The 18356-nt window shown below is 41.9% G+C and overlaps 1 protein-coding gene across 7 annotated transcripts in view; it reads right to left on the minus strand.

Moving 5' to 3' along the window:
- The window catches only part of MAGI2 (membrane associated guanylate kinase, WW and PDZ domain containing 2), a 1472905-nt gene that overhangs the window by 73082 nt on the left and 1381467 nt on the right, over positions 1-18356 (minus strand). For all 7 annotated transcript variants that reach the window (XM_070369681.1, XM_070369676.1, XM_070369674.1 and 4 more), the window contains one exon: positions 11003-11141. In XM_070369681.1, the coding sequence (XP_070225782.1) occupies positions 11003-11141 (139 nt within the window). The remainder of the gene's footprint in view (positions 1-11002; positions 11142-18356) is intronic.

Below are 18356 nucleotides of genomic sequence, written 5' to 3' on the forward strand. Positions count from 1 at the left end.
GAGAGACACTTTAGAGAAACGATTCATTTAAAACTTATGTCTCTGTAGACATCTTCAGGGAATGATTGTGAAAGGGTGTTTGTGTGTGTGTAGACATATATCCACATAAATGTATTTGATAAGGAAATGTTCAACAATAGGCCAATTCAATAATTCACTTAGAGAATAATATTTCCTTTCATTCTTAAATCAAACCAGTCCTAGATGGCAACTAGCAGGGTTATTAACAATAGAAAAATATATTTCAGAAAACATTCAGAAGGCCAACTTAAAAACCTTTGTTGGAGAGATGCTTAGCCATGGCTGGGAGACTGTAAGGCGGGGGATAGAATCGAGTCAGAACTGAGAAGCGTGTCAGTCTGATTCCTGTTTCCATGGCAAACCGTGGGGAAACCGAGCATGTGTATCAACTACTTCTGAAAAGTTAAACTGACATTTTAAAATCGCAGTTTTTAAAAATTGGGCTGGTAGTCACAGATCTACTGCAAGCTTTGATAGTGGACATGGGGGCTGCTCTAGGGATGTAGTTGAGGGGTGAGAAGTTGCTTGAACTATATTTGCAAAGCTGTTATTCATATTTTGCTTTATTTGTATGTTTGTGTCTATATGTATGTAACATACAGGATTCTTAATTTCCTTAAGAATTTTTACCAAATGTTACACTAAAATATAGCATGAGAATGTTCACTTTGAAATCGTTAGATACAAACTTAGGACTACTTAAAAAAAATCATAACTGTTTTTCCCCCTTAAACTCGGTGCATCACTAGTATGGAGAGGGAGAGTTAGAAGATTCTGTCCTTAATGACTAACTGGCACACTCAGGCTGGAGGATAGCAAGACACTGGGGGCAGTTCTGGGTTCCCAGGGCTAACATGTCTGATGACTGTGGCTCTCTCTGTCTGGTGTAGAAAGAGTGGCCTCATGGGAGCTGGCCAAACCAAACGTGGGCTGAGAGAAAATACATTTTGTTTTTCTGCACTGACGCCCAGGGATTGCTTTCTGAAGTGTGTGTGCGGAGCTCACCCAGCGCTGCCTCTGCTGTATGTCCCCTCCCAGCCCTTCCTTCCTTCTGGGACCATACTGGCTAGAACCCAGGAATGAGTGCGTCTCTAATTTTCCTGAATCCACAGATCTTATCCTCACCACTCATAAGGTCTCAGCTATAAATATTTTCCAGAGCTCTAGCAGTAATTAGACAAGCTACTATGAAAGATAGAGCATTATACATCAGTTAAAAACATATGCAAAACCAAAGCTCATTAGAGAAAGATAATATTCATGCAGATTTTACAAACCGTGTCTTTAGGGTGGCCCAATAAGTAGAAATATGGGGACCCATGCTTGTCACTTTTCATGCACATGGAGAGACTGGAAGGTACCATTCCTAAAGGAAGGGGAGGAACAGCCTAGGACCAATCATTAGAATTAACAGAACCAGTGACAAAGATATAGTATTACTGTTAGAATCAAGATTGCTTAGTACGTTTAGAGTAGCTGAATAAAAATTATCTAGGCAGTAAGAATAAAGACTTTAAGCAAAGCTGACCCTATTGAGCATGCAGCAAGTGAAATTAGTGAAAAGACTGAGCTACATGTGTATTCCAAAAATAGATTTTTTTTTCTCAAAATATTGAGGGCATCCTGAGGTGCTTTTAAGGAGGCACAAATGTTTAAAACATCTTGAAATCATAATATCAGAATTTTTGCAGAATTTTCTCATAATTAGAGTGTTTCAGTGAGACCAGCTGTCATTTGAGAAGTCACAGTAATCATGTTTCTAAATTTTGAAAAACCCTCAAATTAAAGCCATGGTTTGCCTATGTTTATATTTATGTTTTCTCTAATAATCTCATAAATTCTTATAGCTCGTCTCTTCTGTAACAATTTGCTCATTTAGAATCAAACTTCACAGTTGACTTGCTGGCCGTATTTGTTTTCTGGAGAAAAAAAGAGCTGCAGAACAGCCAGGTTTTGCCTGTTCTACATGGCTGTACTCGCCTGTCCAAGGGCTGTGCTCTGAAACCTGCCTTAAGAGGCAGCTGCCTTGGTCTAGGCCTATCTCAGCTCCTGGGCTTCAGTTCTTTGCTGACATAAAGATGGTACTAGAAATTCTGGGCTGTCAGTGATCTCCACCAGACAGGCCCTGGGAGATGTAATAACCAGTCCCTGCAGCACTCAGTGCCATGTTGTCTTAGCTCCCGTACAGTGTGAGGTAGAGGTGACGTGGGGCTGCTGGATCAGAAGCACTGAGTCCACATAGCTCAGACATTTGGGAGCCTGCTCCCCTCTCTGCCAGTATATTCTTATACCACCCCTCCCCCAGCCCCCATCTCAATGCCTAACTTGTTCCACGTGCTTCAACACACAAAAGAGACAGTGCCCCCACACGGATGTCTCATTATGCGCCCCTCCCCACTCCCCCCCGCACCCCCCGGGGTGTTTTTCACCGCACAGCTGTGTTGAGGGGTGCACTGTGCTAAGTTGCTTTAGTCGTGTCCGACTCTTTGGGACCCTATGGACTGTAGCTCACTAAGCTCCTCTGTCTATGGGATTCTCCAGGAAAGAATACTGTAGTGGGTTGCCATGTCCTCCTCCAGGGGATCTTCCCTACCCAGGGACTGAACCCACATCTGTTACATCTCCTACACTGGCAGGCGGATTCTTTACCACTAGCGCCACCTGGACAAACAATTCGAAGTTAAAGGGAAAGTAGAGGCTCTCTGTGGTGTGGAAACCAACGCTTAACAACGAATGTCAGGAGGGAAGTGAAGTTTCAGGAATTATTAACTGAGTTTACCATTTAGCCAAGATGCAAGTACTTTTGTACAAAAAACATCAAGTGGTTTTACTATCAAGCACAAAAGGGTCTCATTTAATTCTAAACATGGCCTTTACTGGGCTTGAAAGATACATGTGCTAGGAAACGTTGGGGCCAGAGGTCAAACAAAAGAGCCCAGAACATGGTGGGGAAGATAGCTGTGAAAACTGTAACAGAAATTACGGTGAAATGTGACAAACAGAGTTGCATTCTGTGCTTGGCATATGCGATGCATACGTCATGAGTCCTAAAACCCATGTTCAGTCTGAAAACCCAGGGTCCTGATGAGGATCACTATTTGTTGGAGACTGTGTATAAAAACATGAGAGACCTTGTGACGGGAGTGTAAATGCAGGCTCCTCTCTAAGCAAATGTGGGAGCTGCCTTAGAGTAAACCGCTGTTTAATCCGGGCTAAGTGTCTGTCTGTTGTTTCTATTAAAAATTTTTTTGAACCCAAACAGCACGTTGAAGAATGTGTGATTCTCACCGTTTATAGAGATTTTGCTACAATTAGAGCATATAATTCAAGCCTGGAGTAAGGCATTATATAATCTTATTTTGGTCCTGTCTGAGGGAGTTCGGTTGAAAAGAAAACCTGGGGAAGTCTTTGTCAGAACAGGACATCGGGATAACCCTATTTGTGAGCAAAGTTGTAGGCAGAATTCTCAAATAACAACAAAAAAATCCAACCTTATGGACTATTTCTTTCACTAGAAATGAGGGGTTTTTAGTACTTAAGTTTAAAATGAATTATTTGCTTTGGGAACACTGGGATAGGACTTATGGACTCCAGAGCTTAAGGACTGCTCTGGAGACTTGATGTTTGCTGGTTGTAGCGGTTAGCTGGATCTACCCAAGAATTTGTCTTATGATATTAAACTCCACTCTGAGCACCTGGATAACAGGATGTTGTTAGAAAACTCCCTCATAGGGGTCAACATCTTCTGTATCATCTCTAGTTTGAGACAAGAGAACAATCAGACAGTGGAGAAAATGGCTTGGCATTTAGCACCAGCTTCATAATGGGAGAGGTTGAGGGGTCACAAGCTTGACTTGAATCAACACCACCATGCTATGAACACAGGTCAGACTGTCTCAGTGAGGAGGGACACTGAGCTGAGTGGGAGCTGAGCTGAGACTGTCACAAAAGCCAGAGACTGAAAAAAGGGAAGACAGTCTTATCTCCTTTCTTTACTTTTAACGGTTGCAAGCCTGAATGGAGAGTGATTCAGATCTGATGGCCAAGGCGGGAGCCGGCTTGAGGGGTGAGGCTCATACAGCGAGAGGTCCACAAAGACACAGAGAGGACAAGAAACTCCTTGGGTCTTTACAGGAGAACTAGAGGAGACAAAGCCAGCCATCTCCATGGCATGAAATTACCTGGGATGACACTGGAAAATCGACCCAATCCTCTGTGTGTGTGTGTGCGCGCATGTACATATGGTACAAATATGTGTGCAGATGTAAAACCATGATGTGAGCTTTCTTTCCTCTTAACCTTAATACTTTGATCTCCACTCCTACCCACTCTCTGCTCACCGTGTAAACAAACAAACCAACCTTTTCTTGATTCTGTGACTTCTCTGAGATCTATTTCAATGGTCTTACAGAACTCATCAGCATTTCATCTAAGAGGCTACCTTCTCCCTGGACTGTGGTGGAAGCAGCCCTTGCCCAGGAGAGCTCAGCTTCATATTAGGGGAGGCAAGAGAAAGTTTTATCAGAACCTAAATCCAACTGTCCAGCATGAGTTACTGGAGGAGTTGGATTTTTTAGGTTTTCCAAGATGCATGTGGAGTCCTTCTCAGTGGGGTTTGGGAAAGATAGCTGTTCACTCATTAGTCTCCTCCAACAATGTACTGTTAAGGAACTGAAAGGAGGTCAGACCTCAAGAGCAAAACTGGTTTTTCTTGCTTGATTTCTTGGTTACTTCATGGTCTAATATATTTTATCAGAGTCTTAAATACCTAACAAGTGTCGACTGGGGGAAGTCGGTCACTTAATATATCTTGAAAGAGAACAGTGTATGTTGCAAAGACTATCAAGAAGGAATATCATCATAGTCCAGGGTTTCCAATAAAACATATGAAGAAATGGGATTTCACCCTCATTTTTAAAGCACCTTAATAAACGAGGTTTTGGCTGAGCAGCGGGGAAAAGAATTTCAGAGTTGGGCATCCTCAAGGAAGCCCCTGGGTATGACTCCATGAAACAGGAACCTATTGGAAGCTTCATGGTTTGAACATTTCCTGGGATTCCCTAAATTCTGAAGAGAGCAGTCTGGAGCCTTCTAGCCAAGGAAGGACTCTGTTCTCTGCAGGATGCAGCCAGAGTACTGTCTGACTGCCTGTCCTCTTCCCTGGTCTGGGTCAGTCAGGGTGAACTGGAGTGATTTGTGGAACCACTCATGGAAAAGGGAGATACACTCAACCATGAATGTCAGAAGCTGAAATTAAATTTCAGAATTTATTATTGAAGCCAGCCGCCTTTTGCCCTATTAAAAATGCAGGTGAAATAGTGCAAAGGCTATGGAACCATTTAAAGTTCCCATAAATGTGGTCTCTGAGGAAGAGGCAAAAGCAGCAGAGACTCTCCCCATGTCTGTACCATGGACACCTCAGGCTGTGAGGTTACAGTGCTCCAGGCTCCATGCTGAGTGCCACGGGAGGGGAGGAGCAACGATCAGCAGATTTGCTCAAGAGAATTCTATCTCACTAATTTGGAACTGAGAATAATTCAGCCAAGGTATAAGCAGAAATTTATCTATACTCAGTGAGTTCATTCTTCAGGAAAAGTACAAATTATTAGTACAAATATTACAAAGGAAATGCTTAACAGACAAAAGAAGCCAAGGGCTTTTCAAAGATCCTTAACCCTCTAGATGTATTTATTAAAGCCACATATAACTAGTAAAACTAATAATTTTTTCATTAGAGTAGATCCTTTGAGACATTTTAATTAGTTACCCCTCTATTAAAATCAACTGTTACACATATGCTCATTTTAGACTGTCAGCTCACAGAAGGCCAGGACTGGGTCTTACTTTCAGTGCCTGCAAAGTGCCTTGAACATAGTAGGTGCTCAGGAAAATCCTGATTCAGTTGAGGAAATAGTAGTGATATTAATTAATGATACTAATTACAGGATCTGCCTCACCTCATACGGAATATTTATTTGGTAGGAGTACAATGTCTAGAGCTGACCTTTGTATGATCAGAGGAAGAAAGGACTTGAACAAATAATTGTTAACAAGATTATAGGAGCATGCTTATAACAGCCACATGCCAATGCACATTGTTAAAGAAGAATACATGAAAAAATAATGTTAACTGCCATACAAGTAGAGACTGGTACAGCTTAATCTGTTGCTCTGATACTACTGTAAATCATTTTCATTTACCGATTAAAGGAAGACCTTTAACTATTTAGCCCATTCATTTCTTCAGCTAGAGTGTGAATGCAGTATGGTTCAAACAGATCTTTTCTTACCTTATGCATTTATTACACTTATAAAACGTAAACAATTTCATTTCTCATAGGCCTTATATTAGTCAACACCTATCAAAGATGCAATTAACTTTGAAAATGGTAGTGCAGGAAGAAGTCTAACTCATGGATTGATGATTTCTTTCCCCAAAGGGAGATGTGGGCATTAGTGTTAATTGTCCCTAGGCATTCTGAGAATTGTGCTTCCTCCTGGGAACCCTGTCTGGCCTCCTAAGATGATTGAGGCCATTTACAATCAAACTTACTTCAGCATTCTTGTCATAAAGACCTGGAATGCTGCTTAAGAGAATCAACAGGCCAGACCACCAACCAAAAATGGAAGGCATAATTTTTTTTTTTTTAATTTTGATGAGCTCTGAACAGCAAGTATAACCGGGGAAGGCTCTGCATTGGCCTGAACTGCTGGTGGAGGACATCTTTTTCATCCAGTGGCACTTCTGTTTACCAAGGCCCTGGCTCTGTGGCTCAGTGTATACATCAAGTGAACATTCCTTACAATCCCTGAATGCTGATGAAGGAGTTTATTTGCATAATACATTCCTATGCAGCTTTAGAATCAGGATCCCTGTTTTCTTTTCTCTTAGACTTTTTAGATTTAATTGGAACTGCAACAGTCAGTGTTAAGGAGGGCACCGCTTGCTTCCGCTGCATCCGTTTTTGATCCTTTCCTCAGTATGGTAGAGTAAAATTGCCTTCTTCCTGGCAGGTGTTGAGATGTATGTGTCAGGGGAGGGGGGGCCCAAGCTCTCGTTGAGTTTACAATCAACAAATTCTTATCCCGAGGACTAGAGTGCAGTTGAAGTGCCTATCTCCTGAGCTGCTCTTTCAAGGACTTAACTATGAAAGCAGCTTCTCCTTCGAAGCCTTTATTATCTCCCCTCCCCTGCCACAGCTGCTCAGCCACCTCTGTGAGCAGCCAGTATGCTTGCTAGTGGCTGCCTTTGCTTATTCTTGCCTCTGGATCGGCTGAGGTGTGTCTGCCGATTAGTCTCATGGTAATTATGGATGGCGTGTTTGCAGCATATTTATTCCCTTCCTCAGCTCACTTGGCTTCACACTGACTTTGTTTAGTCAACAATCTGACAGATTACCTGGGGTAATTTTTTCTTCCCATTGTACCTGTGCTTATCTCTCTGTCACAAACCACCTTAAGGACTTTGAGCCAGAGTTTTCATATTTCTCTGGACTGAGATCAGCTTTCTCCTGACATGTCCAAAAGTCCAGATAAGGGACGGCTTCAGAGCTGTTCTGAATTCTGAATTCTGCAGGTATCAGAGGTAGGGCTGAGGGTTATCACCTAAACCCCTTCCTAGCCTGCTGTTCACCAGTCTCTTCACCTTCAGAGTTCACTCTCACCCGGGCGGGGTTAAGCCTGAACACTTCCCTAACTGGTAAAGTCTCTTCTAGATTCTGATAAACTCCCTTTAACAATCTTTTGAGACTGGATTTTATGCCAAGTTTGGGATCTTAAAGGGCAAACACAGGAAACAAACATAGGATTAAACTCATAGTTGACAGAGAAATCAGTTTTCCTGTCGTTAGGGTGCATTTGGACAAAGTGGATTTTATTTTTGGTTACATCTACTATAAGTCCAAGCATTTTCTTTCACTGCTCTTGTTGCTATTGTTTTGTTTTGTTACCTGCACCCCTAGCCACTCCCCCACTTTTTTTATGTCCAAGATAGACTAGAGTATATTTTAATAAAAATTTTCATAAAAGTACCTTAATAAAAATATACTCTATCTTGGACAAAAAAATTCTTTGTCATGATAGTCGATTTAACTGATGCTGGAGGAATTGCGAGTTCCTTAGCTGCAAGTACAGACACTGGGGGCACCTATAGAGTCTGTGAATGTGGCCACTTTGTGGCTTGTTCCTGGTACCGGAATGCATTTCCAGAGCAGGGCTGTAACTGATACCTCAGAAAGGCCTCCTCACCAGTCTGGTTCTGGGCTGGCATCCGGGAACGTGACTGGTAATTCGTTCCCTCACTAATATAAACCTTTCCTAAGTGATACAGGTCTCTCACTGTATCTCAACTGTTTGCTCAAGCAATGTGGTTTATGCTCAGCACCTGCTGTCCTTCTGGGAGTCTGGGATTCTGGTACGTGCCAGGCAGAGGGTGCCAGCTTGACTGGCCTCCAGGAGAAACCATGGGCACTGAGTCTCTTATGAGCTTCCCAGGGCAGCCATACCATCAGGGCAGCAATATTATCACACATATGCTGCTGCATTCTTATTGCTGCATGAAGAATGCTCTCTGGGTGACCCCTCATGGGAGACAGAGAAAGCAGAAGGAAGCCTGCATGTGGATTCCTCCAATTCTACCTGTGTTATTCTTCCTTATGATTCTACTGGGTATCCTTACTATTAATACATCAGTGTCATAAATCTGAGCTGTGACCACAACTATATTCTGTGTCCCAGGAGTCCTATAAGCAAATACCTGAATGTGGGGTGGCCTTGGGGACCCCTAAAACAGTTCCTTCATGAGGCACTGTGAGGTTCCAGAAATATCATTTGATGGAATTATCCTCAAAAATGCGGATCTGATCCCTACTTTCTTGGTTTTTCACGCAAATAACCAAACCATACCGAACCAACCAAACCATAATTTTGGTTTAGAGTTTCCTGAAGAACTAATGTTTACTTAGTTTATAACTATTCATTTACTTCCCTAAAGGAGATTGCTTTACTCTATTAAATTTGTTCTTTTATGACATAATCTCTCAAATTACAGTCACAATCCATGTCAAATCTAACATTAAAAGTAGCTGACAAGCTCTACTGCTACCAGTGTGTATGATTTTTATATTACATTTTAGAAGAAATTATTTAGAAGAAATTCTGCAATACTGCTAGAGTTAACAATATTAGTTAATATTCAAAAGTGTGTCCAGATATTTAACAAACTCTCTGTGTTGGTTAATTTTAGAATTTAACTTTAACTATATATTTTCAGATGATGTTAAGAATTAATGGGATAATGTTGACATGGTCTTGAATTTTCATGCTGTTCAGAAACATATTTTTATTTTTATGCCTTGAGGCAGCTTCGTGCTGACGCATCACAGTCTGAGTTATGCCACATGTTGGTCGACAGACTGTTTTAACTGCTCTCTGTAGAGCAGCAGTTGGTGTGGTGGGTGCTCAGAATAAGGACCAAATAGTGATTCTACAAAAAGAATAGAAAGTTCAGGACAGCCATGTTATTCAGATTAACTTTTTAAAGATTAATCTGTTAGAACAATAAGAACAACATTAATTCTATGAGAATTCCTGGGTATAGATAATAGGTCTTGGCATGGAAGGAAACACACCTTGAAAGCAAGGTCTTTTGTAGAAGTGATAGAATTTCACTGGTTGGTTTCACATTACAGAATCCCTTCATGCCCTAGGGTGCAAAAAATGATTTTATTTCAAGAGTTCAGATTCTTTACAAAGGGAAGAATGCCAATGCCATTGAACAGGCTCAAGTCTGTGCTTACTGCTAATATTAATAATTAAAAATATTTTATTAGATCCGAGTATTAAGGATGGGAAGCTGGGATGAAATATTTCCCTGGGCATATGGCCAGCCCTAGAAACTTCTAAATGCTGCCCTACTCTTAATGTGAGGACTTGCCAGCCCTTCTTGTAGGCTTTCAGTATGTTCAAGACCCTGGAAACATAAAGAATTTAAGGGCCTTTGAATTCAGATATTTAAACTGAATTCAGGATTATATCTGTCCTACTAAATAAGCATTCAGTCAATTATTAGGTAACTTAGGCAGAAAGCACAGTTTAAGAGGAAAAAGTACTAGTTAGATTTTCAAGAATGGAAGACTGAAAATGGGAGTCAATTTAATCTAGATCAACATCCTCAGCTACTTATTCAGATCAGTGGTTAGATCTTATTTCCCTAATCCAGACACTTACTATCTGTGCTACTCTTGACTGATGTCTGTCTGTCTCTCTGTTACTCCCTGAGATTAAAGACAAGCCAAGGTTTCTCTGTTTCTCATGTAAACATCACATAACAGTTTCTGATATACTAGGGTAATGATGTTGGCTGTACCTTAAATGGGCTTTTGGGAAATAACACTGTTAAAGACTTCCGAAGGCAAATCTATAAATTAAATTGCACTGCAAAGCCTTCCTCACAAGCATCTAGATACACATAAGAGTGAACTTTTGGAATATCCCTGAACTCCAAGGCAATGCAACCACTACCTGAACTGAAGTTTATGTTTTAATCTTCATAGCCTGAAGATTTGGTCTTGCTGGTCCCTTGGCTCAGGTTACATATCCCACAGGACAGTCTGATGCATGAGTCATTTTAGGAAATAATTGATAAATTACTGTGGACTCAAATGAACAGAGGACTATCAGTCAAATAACAGAAGTTCCAATATATAAATTTAGCCAGATCTCCCAGCACACTCAGAGATGCCTTGAAAGGTCCTACATTTGCTATTTTCAACATTACCTAAATAAGGGAGCAAAAGAAAGAGCTCACAAACATATAATATATACCTTGTCCTTAAATATACATGTGTATAGATCTATGTCCACTGATCACTAAATATATATTTAGGTAGAATTAGAGAACTTATGTAGCTTTATAAATAAGCATAGGCATTTATGGGCACAGAAGAGACAGAAAAGACATGAATCAAAATGTGAAACGTACCATACTCTGGGACCTGTCCCGTCCCACGCTTCAGCAGTAGCCTCACTCTCCTTCCGCCTGATTTGATGAGCTCTATTGCTCTGGCGTGGGTCATGTCTCTTGTGCTCTCCCCATTGATTTCAATGATCTGATCTCCTACCTGTTAATTAAAGAAACATCACGTTAGCCAAAGATGGTTTTATTCAAGTTGCATTTCCAACAGAGAAGCACCCATAAATGACCAGTTTCCAGAGAGCAACAGAAAGGCTTGGTTGCAGCCTGCTGCTCCTTAGTAGAGGCTAATCCCTGGCTGCATCCTGAATCTGACCACCAAGCTTTATTTATCTTTGTAGAAATTCAAATATTAGACCATGAAGGTTGTGATGCTATGTCACTTATATTTAGCCAGTATGACAGAGGTCATAATTAAACTATTTAGGATTTTCTTAAAAAATTAGGGGATGTGTTTGATGCTGCAATTCAAAATAAGCTGGCATCTTCGCTTTGAGTCAAGAAGTGAATATTTTAAGGACTTTTCATTGAACACAGCTGCTAAGCTGCTAAGTCACTTCAGTCATGTCCGACTCTATGAGACCCCATAAATGGCAGCCCACCAGGTTCTGCTGTCCCTGGGATTCTCCAGGCAAGAACACTGGAGTGGGTTGCCATTTCCTTCTCCAATGCATGAAATCGCTCAGTCGTGTCCGACTCTTAGCGACCCCATCGACTGCAGCCTACCAGGCTCCTCCATCCATGGGATTTTCCAGGCAAGAGTACTGGAATGGGTTGCCATTGCAGGATCTAATTCAGTGTGTTGGGTGGAATGATTGGTTTTTGGGCTTCTCTGAGAATTTTTGTTATGCATCATTTACTTACATTTCCCTGGGTGATGTTGTGATATTGCCTTCTTTGTAAATAGTGGTTGGTTGATACTCAAGTTTGATGATGAATTTTCTATCACAGTCCTTTGAATTAAAAATGACTCCATTCTCCATACATGACTAATGCCCTTGCTCAGTCTTTGCCATTCTCACATCTGACTGTCAGAAACTCTTTGGTTAAATACCAATTCCTCTTGAATTGTTGACAATACCTAGGCGTGTCAACCCACTTCAGTAATCTTGCCTGGAGAATCCCATGGACAGGGGAGCCTGGTGGGCTGCAGTCCATGGGGTTGCAAAGAGTTGGACACGGCTGAGACAACTGAGCGTGCGTGGGTTCCATAAGCAGCTCCCGTTATCCTTTGTGAATAGATATTTGGAATAAAAGAGGTTCAACCATGAGCACACCATGTAACTCCCACAGTATTATTACTGTCAGAAACCTTTGAATTAAAATATGTTTCATTTCAGTGCAAGTCACTTAAGACAAATTAGCCAGGAAAAGCACAATGAGTTGCTTTGCAGAAATGCTATTTTAGGTGGGTTCCTGAACTTGATAATGCAGACAGAATTGCAAATAAGCCCCCTTTAAGGGAGCACTATCAAAGTGAGTGCTATAGGCTGGACCAGAACAGGAACAAAAAGTTGCTGTCTCAACAGCCAAAGGGTAGAGTAAAGTGGGAGGAGGGGGGAATAAACACATGTTTATTATAGTAAGGAAGTGATGTATGTGCTTGTGTGTGTGCTACATCACTCCAGTCATGTCTGACTCTGTGTGACCCTATTGACTGCAGGCTCCTTTGTCCATGGGATTCTCCAGGCAAGAATCCTGGAGTGGGTTGTCATGCCCTCCTCCAGGGAATCTTCCTGACTTAGGGATCAAATCCACGTCTCTGCATCAGCAGGCAGGCAAGTAGGTTCTTTACCACTAGCGCCATCTGGGAAGCCCATGGAAATGATGCCTCTACCTAAATCAGATTCCCTAAGGGGCCAGGACTTCAGTGTAATGAAAGTAAAGGCTCCCCACTTCGTGTACTCAGTGGCCTTTGGAAGCACTGTTTCAAGGCAGTGGAAGAGGCTGGCCTCGATGGCACAAACTCCACATAGAAGAATCACTAAAGACAGGACAAAATTAATTTGTCTTAGGGCCAAGGTTTGCACCAGTTTTCTTCAGGTTTCCTTTATGGTCTCCTTTCCCAGGAGGCACCAGGCACAGCCTGAAGTCCAGCAGCTAGCCTGAGGTCAGGTATCCAAGCCAGTGGCAGAAGTGGGACCAACTAACCCTCTCTCAGCAATCCTCGCCTGTGACTGAAACCCCAAGACCCAGCATCACATCGTAGAAGTAAAGCACAGGTTTCAGTGAAGCTGTTATAATAGAGTCTTCATTCCTGGCTACTCTCTTCAGGTTCACATACCTGACTGATTGCTAAACATCTCCTCCACTGGGATGTCCAGCAGGCCACTGCAGCTCAACACCAGTCGATCGGGCTCACCACCTTTCTCCCCAGATAGTCTGTCCTCTCAAGTCCTCATCCTGGACAACAGCGCCACCATTCACCCAAGATAGAAACCTGGGGCTCCTGCTGAGCTCCTAGTTCAGTTCCTGCCTCCATCTGGATTACTCCCACCAATATCTTCACATGGTCACCAGCAGCATTCTTCTGAGGGAAATCTCCCCAGATGCATCATACTCACCGAGGCGGCTAGGGCCTTCCATATGCCACTATTTCCTTGCCTTGTCTTCCCAACAGGCCTGGTGCCTTCCTAATCTTCCCTCAAGGCCAACCCAAGCTCTTTTCCCCAGGGATGACTTCCTAGACCCTGTCTTCTCCTCAAGCAGAAGTATGCAATCCCTCTGCTCAGTTATCACTGCACCCCACTCTGTTATCTATCACACCTCATTAGGGAATTATGCCTCTTTGTCTTCCCTCTTAGACTTTGAACTTCTTCACTCATCAAACAATTTCTGAGCACTTATTATGTCTCGGACAGTCTACTGGGAGATCAGATAAATAGTGACAAAAAGTATAGTTTTCATTTACAACACATTCTCAGTCTAGTTGGGGAGAAAGTGGGTAAATAAGACAGTTACTATTCAATATATTTTTGCTGTGACAGAGGTGTACACAAAGTGCTAATGAAAGAGAAGGGAGGGCCATCTAAATTGGAATAAAAGTGGCTGGTGGTCAGAGCTTCCTACAGGTACTGACATCTCAACTGGATTCTGAAGTATCAGCAGGAGTTCCCTTGGTAAAGGAAGAGGAAAAACATTCTAGGTAGAGAGGACAGCATATGCAAAGAGCCTGAGATCTGAGAGCATGGTATATTTGGGGGAATTGCCGGTAGTTAATTCTGCTACTCAGGGGTTTGGGCTTTATTTTAAAGGCAACAGTAAAGCACTGAAAATATTGAACAGGGGGCAAGCTGACCTGGAAAACAGAGTGGTGTTTGGAAATTTCCCTGAGACATCAGTATGAAGAGTGGACTGGAGCGAAAGTAGGAGATTGAGGAATGGAGCTGAAGTTGTGAGGTGGTCATGGTGTTTATTCAGATGAGAAATTGGAAGACATGGGGAAGAAAAATCATAGGATAAATGAGGGCAGGGACTAAGTCCCATTTGACTATTTATCTTGTATGGGGTTCACTGTACATACTTGTAAATGAATGAATGAAGCATTTCCACACAGCTCATCTTGAGACCCATGGAGGGAGGGGGTTATATGTAATCTTGATCCAAAACTCAAACCTTGACAGACACCACTGCCTGAGGATACTTCTCTCCCAAGACTGACATTTCAACAAGAATTGTATAGAAGGATTCTTATGGTGTGAAAGAAATATTAATAGCCATACCTAGAAAGTTTGATGCTTTCATTCTCTTGACTATTTGTTATTTTCCCTTTCCCTTACTAAGAGCCATGAGAATTAAGGGAGGAAAAAATAGCCAGGGAGAGGTGGTGAGTTGGAAGATTGTGTAGGAGTTGGAGGAAAAGAGGGTTCAAGGGCTTCACAGGGCTGGGTGCAGTGTCGCCAGTGTGGGGTTTTCAGGACTGGGCTCTGGGAAGATTTTTATTGAGTTTTTGGAAGTCTGAGCTGACCTCTTGGGGCTTGGCAGCATTCCATGTGGGATCCCCTTAGAAGCAGAAAATAACTCTGATGCTGGTTGAACTGAAGGTCCTTAGCCCCTTGTCTAGGATTTTCAGTTTCTCCCAAGCCCCTGTCCATGCCAGGGAGCCAGGGAGACAGTCTTCCTGCCTCACTGGGAGCAATGGAAGTTTGAAACAGTCCAAGATCTTGGCAAACTCAGGAAAAAAACTTGGTGGTGGTGGTAGTGAGATAGATGCTGGTTGGGCAATAAATTGGAAATGCTGCCACTGTTGAAGATGTGAATCTTACAGGTATTCTGGGCATATTGCACAAGTGGTTAAACTCATTTGGACCTAGTGTCAGAGGTAACAAGGCCCAGCCAGGAGATGCCCATCTATCCTTGTGAAATGACACAAATGCTAAAAAGGTTTACTCTTCACTCTCAGTCCAATATCAGTCTTATACATACTTATTTGACATGGAACTCCATAAAGAAATTTGAGAAATGATTCTTTTCACTTTCATCCTGTGAGCATCCAGATGAATAAGAAAATGAATTTGTCAGGGAAAGAAGAGGTTCTCATTACCTTCTGACTTTCATTCAGCTGCCGGGTGTGGCCAGTTGAAGGGTCCTTTTCCTATATGGCATGTGAATTATTTGGGGGAATTAATTTGATAATGGAATATTACTCAGCTATTAAAAAGAATATATTTGAATCAGTTCTAATGAGCCTATTATAGAGAGTGAAGTAAATCAGAAAGAAAAACACCAAAACAGTATATTAATGCATATTTATGGAATTTAGAGATGGTAACGATGACCCTATATGCAAGACAGCAAAAGAGACACAGATGTAAAGAACAGACTTTTGGACTCTGTGGGAGAAGGAGAGGGTGGGATGATTTTGAGAGAATAGCATTGAAACATGTATATTACCATATGTGAAATAGATCATCAGTCCAGGTTTGATGCATGAGACAGGGTGCTCAGGGCTGGTGCCCTGGCATGACCCTGAGGGATGGGATGGGGAAGGTGTTGGGAGGGGGGGGATCAGGATGGGGGACACATGTATACCCATGGCTGATTCATGTCAATGTAAGGCAAAAACCACTACAATATTGTAAAGTAATTAGCCTCTAATTAAAATAAATTAATTAATTACAAAAATAGTTTCCAATGCAAGAGAAAAAAGAAAAAGAAACAATGGAAAATGTGCAGGTTGTTCAGAGATGAAGAAAAAGACCAGTTGTGACTCTAATGTAGTCTTCTCTTTCTACACTCTTCACCACAGAGCTATCTTCAACTGAGTCATGGTACTAAATGAAACTGAAGATCTCCTCCACTTGTTCTTAGAGAACTTTTAAAGTATTGAGTTTGAGTTAGAGTTGAGAGAGGGATGGGGGAGGAGAGAGAGAATGGAGGCAGTGGGGACAACGAAGAAACAGACAGATGGACAGACAGCCATAGACATAATTCAGGAATGTGCATATTGTTTTATGGGGATCAAGGAGATGTTAAATGTAGGAAACTAACAAAGGATATAACATGAATTCTAGGCATTCTTTTTTTTTTTTTTCCTGTAAAAGAAATACTTGTATCTGTGGTCCCCTTGGGAAACTGACAACCTCACAGTGGTGTCTTAGGGGCAAGGCAGAGCGAGAGAAGGCTGCCATCTTGGCTCAGACTAACAAGCTCTGCATTTCTATGCACACATTTCTGTTCACATCTTGGCAGGTTTTTTTTTTTTCCCTAACAAAACAAAACTGAAACTCCAGTACTTTGGCCACCTCATGCGAAGAGTTGACTCATTGGAAAAGACTCTGATGCTGGGAGGGATTGGGGGCAGGAGGAGAAGGGGACGACAGAGGATGAGATGGCTGGATGGCATCACTGACTCGATGGACGTGAGTCTGAGTGAACTCAGGGAGTTGGTGATGGACAGGGAGGCTTGGCGTGCTGTGATTCATGGGGTCGCAAAGAGTCGGACACGACTGAGTGACTGAATTGAACTGAACTGAACAAAACTACTACTAAGTCCTTGAACTTGGTTGAGGCTCTGCAGGTAAAACTTCTCTTATTGGAAAGCCAAGGCAGGTAAAGGTAAAAGTTTCAGTATATATGTATATATTGGCCATACCATATAGGATCTTACTTCCCTGACCAGGGATCAAGTCTGGGCCCCAACCCATGAAAGCACAGAGTCCTAACCACTGAACCACCAGGAAATTTCCCAAAGTTTCAGTATTTCTTAAGCAATTAATAGTCCAGGTTGTAAGGAAAAAAAAAAAAAAAAGCTCTATACTGTACACATTTTTGTAGACAGTATTTGGTTCAACTCAATGAAATCTTTACAAGGACTATATTAATTCTGGAATTACTGCAGCCCCTAATCATGGCAGTTTCCACTCAAGGCTTCCTCAGGTTTCTCCACAAACATTCCTAGCTGGTTGCAATCAGTTCACTGCCTTTATACCACAAGAATCTATTTCATATGATTATGTGTGACTGAAGTGATCCTAGATTATAACTAGGTGTGAGGAATTGAGCTTCTTTAGAATTTTATGCCAAAAAATAGATGATGCCTCTATTTGCTATTTCATGAAAGACTTAGTTGTGGACCATTTGTGTGGCTAATGGTCCGAGGTCACAGGATAGTTTTGTCATAATTTTTCCCTTAGAGGCTGGTTTCTCCCACTGACTCTAGATCCCTCAAGAGCAAGGAAAGCGCCTCCTGCCTCCGAGTCATCTATACCTGCCACAATTCCCAACGAGTAGGCCCTCAGTTAATCATGTTTGAGTAAATGAATTTTAGGTTTACTTTTCAGTTATAGTAACCATCTTCGTTTTCATGACACAGAAAACTCAGCTTTCGAGCACCTCTGCACACCATAAAGCCATCTTGAAATACTGCCTTAGGCACTTGCAGCCAAATCACAACAATTTCAACAGTATTACAAGAGACCGAATGAGGTTTCAGTAAAGGTGACCTATAAAAATTGCTAGAGACAGGTGTGTTATTGTTATGGGAAACAAATGCTAAAGGATCGAGAGAAAGATGAAAGGAGGCTGAGTCTAAATAAAATCATAAAGACAAAATTAGAATTCGGGTCTTTGCTTCTGCCAGAGGCATTGTCACTTGATGCTATGACATCAGGACACCTGGTCTGTAAGGGCCCTGCTGGAGCAAAGGACAGGCTGATTTTCACCTCAATAGTGACCTGTACTATATTATGTTTTTTTTCACAATTAACCTTTGTTAGAGATTATTTAATGACTATTACAGTATAAATCTTTTCCAAGGGGTTACACAGAGTGCTTTGGTTCACTTTCCCATGTCTTCCATGAGACTGTTGATTGAATTAGACAGGATCCAAGTGTCTATTACAGGACCTGGCTCTGGTTATAA

Source organism: Bos mutus, chromosome 4 (genome assembly GCF_027580195.1).
Source record: "Bos mutus isolate GX-2022 chromosome 4, NWIPB_WYAK_1.1, whole genome shotgun sequence".
Taxonomy (NCBI): Eukaryota; Metazoa; Chordata; class Mammalia; order Artiodactyla; family Bovidae; genus Bos; species Bos mutus.